The sequence below is a fragment of the Bidens hawaiensis genome, unplaced genomic scaffold, assembly GCF_021521415.1.
Source record: "Bidens hawaiensis isolate Kalapana, Puna unplaced genomic scaffold, B.hawaiensis_p1.1 tig00050785_1, whole genome shotgun sequence".
NCBI lineage: Eukaryota > Viridiplantae > Streptophyta > Magnoliopsida > Asterales > Asteraceae > Bidens > Bidens hawaiensis.
In genome coordinates this window covers 18,555-23,263 of record NW_027499115.1, presented here as the reverse complement: position 1 = coordinate 23,263, position 4,709 = coordinate 18,555, and the positions used below count along the sequence as shown (strand labels likewise).

Genomic DNA, 4,709 nt, shown 5'->3' with positions numbered 1-4,709 from the left:
GCAGTGAGATACCCGCTCAGTTCAATGATCCATCTAAAGAAAGTCACCAACTCGCTTAGTCCCCGCCATCACTCTAGTGCCTCTGAAACTAAAGAAATCAAATATAAGTCACATGAAACACCAAGTCTCTATGTTACCACTCCACCACTAACCCATTGACGTTTCATAATATTATTATCATACTTTATTAATCTCTGAGGAGATTATATTATCAACGGGAAAATTAACGTACAAATTAAGTTAGCGTGCTAAACGTTAGAATCAAATATAATAATTATATATACAAGTAGATCAATTATGTAATTACAACGTAGAGTCTCTATAATATAATTATATAATTACTCTACCTGTATATATAATTATTTACTTGATTTTTATGTTTATCATGTTAATTTCATTTGTATTTGATTCAAACTAGTATTAAGATAATAATAATAATAATAACATTAGATTAGATTATTATAGTTTACAGCCCAACTCTTTTGTTTTACATTTTGGGCGTTTCTTCCTCTTTGTCGGCTGTTTTTGTTGACCCATAATTTGGTTTTAGGTACATTCATTCAATACCCAACTTGGTTTCACACCTCAATTGTCAATCAAGATCACTCTTTTGTTGTTCTTGTTTAGTTTATCTCTCACACATTTCATCAAACACCTGGTGGGCACCTCAAGTTTCTGTAGATTTGATTGAGATCGAAGGTCAATTTTCATCTGGGTTTACTATTTTGGCTTGTCTGTAAGTTATTATCAATCAAGATCACTCTTTTGCTGCTGTTTCTCTCTCAGACAATTCGTCGAACACCTGGCGGGCAGTTTTCGGTACTTAAAAACTTGATTTTTTTTCACTTGAATTGTTACTGTCTTCTTTTAATCAGACTTGTAGGTCATCTTTTTGTTCTGGGTTTCTTCTTATTATTGTTTTTGTTCACTCAAGATCACTTTTTGTTGCTGTTTTTTCTCTCAGGCAATTCATCGAACACTTACCTGGCAGTTTTTCGCCTTTTCGGTACTTGGGATTTGATCATTATTGTGTTGATTCAAGTTTATAAGGGATGAAAGGGAGATTTGGGACTTCTGGGACTTATTTTCTATTGAATACTGGAGCCAAGATTCCAGCCATAGGGCTTGGGACTTGGCAAAGTGGTGGTGATTTCTGTGTTGAAGCGGTGAAAACCGCGATATCGGCAGGGTACCGGCATATCGATTGTGCACACTTATATGGGAATGAAGCTGAAGTTGGGGAAGCTTTAACTGAGTTCTTTAGAGGTTCGATAAGACGAGAAGATCTTTTTTTGACTTCGAAGATTTACTGTTCGATGAATTCGATTAATAAGATTGAGAATTCGGTTCGGGTTTCGCTTAAGAATCTTGGCGTGTCGTATTTGGATCTTTATTTAATGCATTGGCCCGAGAGTTCGGCTTTTGGTGATGCTACTGACCCGCCTGCGAATTCGGGGACTGAGTATAGACAGTTTTTGAGTAAGTTGAAAACGGCTTGGAAAACGATGGAGCGGTTGGTTGAGTTAGGTCTTGTTCGGGCTATTGGAGTTAGTAATTTTAATATTCAACAGATGAAAGAACTGCTCAAGTTTGCTAAGATTATACCTGCAGTAAATCAGGTTTTCTTCATTGTGTTCTTTGATCATAAATATATATTATTTGCTTATTCACATCTTTTGCTGTTCGTATAGTTTGTAGTTATCATGTTTATGTAGTATAAGCTCCCTTAAAACTAACATAATTATGTGTTCCAAGATATTTGGAAATTGTGTGATTATAATTGATCAAAATAGAATATTAAAGTGGTTAATAAGAACATGTTACAAGTATTTATTTAATCATATTATTTTGGTTGGCTGTCAATGAATCCCATGAATACTTTTTTCATTACTAAGTATAGTATGCATATATACATATATGTATGTATGTTTTTATATTATGTTGGTATTAGGGGTGTAAGCGAGCCGAGCCCGAGCTTGACTAGGCTCAAACTTGGCTTGTTTTGACTTATGAGAGATTGAGAACTCGAGCTTGGCTCGTTTCGCCCTCTTTTGTTAAAACTGGTGCTAGGCTCGCGAGTTGTTTTTTCAAGCTCGAGCTCAGCTTGGGTTGGCTCGTTTGTTATTTATTACTTTATATTCACTTTTAGATAGTTTAATATTTTTTGAGAAAAACCTTAAACAAGCCAAAGCTTCGCCGTGTAGTGTAAATTTCATAGATAGAAGCCCAAAAGAGTAAGAACTTAAAAATTACAGAACACTCGTTAAGGCTCGACTAGCCTAAACGATCTTATACAAGGCTCGAGTTCAGGCTCCTTAACTTCGAGCTTTATTGAGTAAATCCCCAAATATTATGATCTGTGACTATTTTTGTATTAAGTTTATTAAAAATATATAATTACAAAAGAGATAACAAGAACAACGATGTTAATTCCTAAATTATTTGTGGTTATTTTTTTAGTTATTGGAACTTGATAAACTTGCGAGGGTTTCATTGTTTGTGTGGATTAGTGTTCGTCATTTAGTTATTGCAATACTTTTTTTAAAAGTCAACACCGTGGCTAGCTGACTATATAGCGTGGTTATTTTTAGGTGGAGTTGCATCCATTTTGGAGGCAAGATGAGCTTGTAAAATTCTGTCAGTCAAAGTTTATACACGTGTCTGCACACACACCACTTGGAGTACCAGCATCGGCTCCTAAACCATCTGAAAGTGGATCAAGTGAAGAGGATGAACCCGGAACACCTCGCATATCTTTTAGAAGATCCAGATCGGTTCACGGGCCGATGCTCAAGCTTTCTGTTGTTGCAGATATAGCAGACAGATATAAAAAGACTCCCGAACAGGTATTCTTTTTGTGATTTTAGGTACGTATTTGTTATAGTAATTTAGGAACATTTAAGAAAAATGTGTTAATTACTAATAGGGATCGGTTTGGGTGGTTTTGAGCTAAAACCAAACTGAACCATGGTTTTTGGGATTTTTAAAACCATTCGTTTCTGGTTTTTTGGTTTGGGTTTGGTTCGGTTTTTCTATTTGCGCTTGAAATTTTCGGGTCGAAAAAAAGTTAGCCAAATTAATGAATTTGGGTCTGAACTTGGAACCTAAATTTTTTTTGTTAGTTAATAATTATTTGATTATTATACATTTGGGGTAAAAATATTTGGGTTGCACTACTTACTTAATTCTTATAACTACTTAAAATTAAAAATTAAAATTGAGAGACTATAGATTTGGTTCGGTTTGGTTTTTTCGGTTATAATTGCACGCAAAACTGAAACCAAACCAGAAGTTCTGTTTTTATGAAAACATAAAACCAGACCATTGGTTTTCGTTTGAGTTCGTTTATTTCTGTTCCGTTTTTTATTCCAGCCACGGGTTGGTTTTTTCGGTTTCATGAACACTCGTAATTACTATTACAAAACTGCATTATTGCAATATTAATCTTAATTTTAAATAAGACACTTGGAGGTTATATGCATTTTGAATACACTTTGACCAACTTTCAACCATTTGACCTCTCTTTTTTATTTTAGTATCTTTTTTAAACAAATAACTATTTATTTTTTTAAAAAAATATCTACTCATTTGACTCGTTAGAAATTAAATATAACCGAAATTTGGTCAAAATTGCCTGGCTTTAACTAATCTTTTGTCAGCCGTCTTAATATTCGAATATTTACCCATTTGACCGTTTAGAAAGTATATTATGTGATCGTAATTATTTAATCATAATTACAATTTTACCCTTGACCGGTAGGTTATTTTACGGTGGGGTCTCCAAAGAGGAACAAGTGTTCTTCCATGCAGCGTGAAGCCCGAGAGAATAATGAAAAACATAGACATATTCAACTGGAGTTTATCAGACAACGAGTACCAACGTTTAAACCAAATAGAGCCACAAGTATGTCTATTTGGTAACGGAAATGGTCTACTGGATACCATCTCGGAGGACAATGGTTCCATATTTGGAAGCGGTCCACTTCAAGCGGTGCATGAGTCTGAAGATGACGTTGAGTTCAACTCATGATCGGTGATGATGGTGTGCGTGTTAATGTTTTAAGTATGCATAAACATTTTATGATTTGGTTATGTTACTGTAAGATAGTTTTAATGTTTGTGTGTTAATGTTGATTTGATTGATGTTTTCTTTGGATCAAAGTTTGTTCTGAAGATTCTTGTCATGTACAAAAGTGATTGTATTGTGTGTATGTTCTTCGTCAATTTAAATATCGTTCAATATAATATCAGCTTTAAACGCATGACTGTAAAAATTGCATGATACACTTGTCGTTGATTTAGTGGAAATGATAAAGAGAGTAAGGTAGACTTAGCAACGTGGCACGCAACCATTGGGTCTACCAAAAGTTTTTGCTTATTTTTTTTTTTTTAGTTTTAACATATTCATGTTTTTACTCTCAACTTTAATAAAGCTATCATAAAAGGCTCGGCTCGAACCTTTAATAGGTCTTTTTCTTTAAACAATTTGTGTTTTTACCCCTAAGGCCCTAAACTTTAATAGAGTTATCATACGGTTCTTAAAGTTTTAACTATTTTTTTTTCAATAATTTAACGTTACTTTTTTCATTTTAACCATATTTTTAGGGCTTTTTTGTTACCCGCTAGAGGTGCACAAAATACCTGGTTTCGGACCCGACCCGATGTACCTGACCTGGAACCGGTTCCTACCCGTACCTGACCTGCGGTTA

General features: G+C 34.4%; 1 protein-coding gene across 1 annotated transcript; it reads left to right on the top strand.

Moving 5' to 3' along the window:
- Window positions 1–516: 516 nt before the first annotated feature.
- LOC143598753 (NADPH-dependent aldo-keto reductase, chloroplastic-like) lies at window positions 517–4,250 on the top strand. The gene is made up of 5 exons (XM_077076892.1): window positions 517–699; window positions 787–819; window positions 965–1,619; window positions 2,592–2,846; window positions 3,761–4,250. The coding sequence occupies exons 3-5, from the start codon at window positions 1,053–1,055 to the stop codon at window positions 4,028–4,030; spliced, it is 1,092 nt and encodes a 363-aa protein (XP_076933007.1). The 5' UTR covers window positions 517–699; window positions 787–819; window positions 965–1,052; the 3' UTR covers window positions 4,031–4,250.
- Window positions 4,251–4,709: the final 459 nt, after the last annotated feature.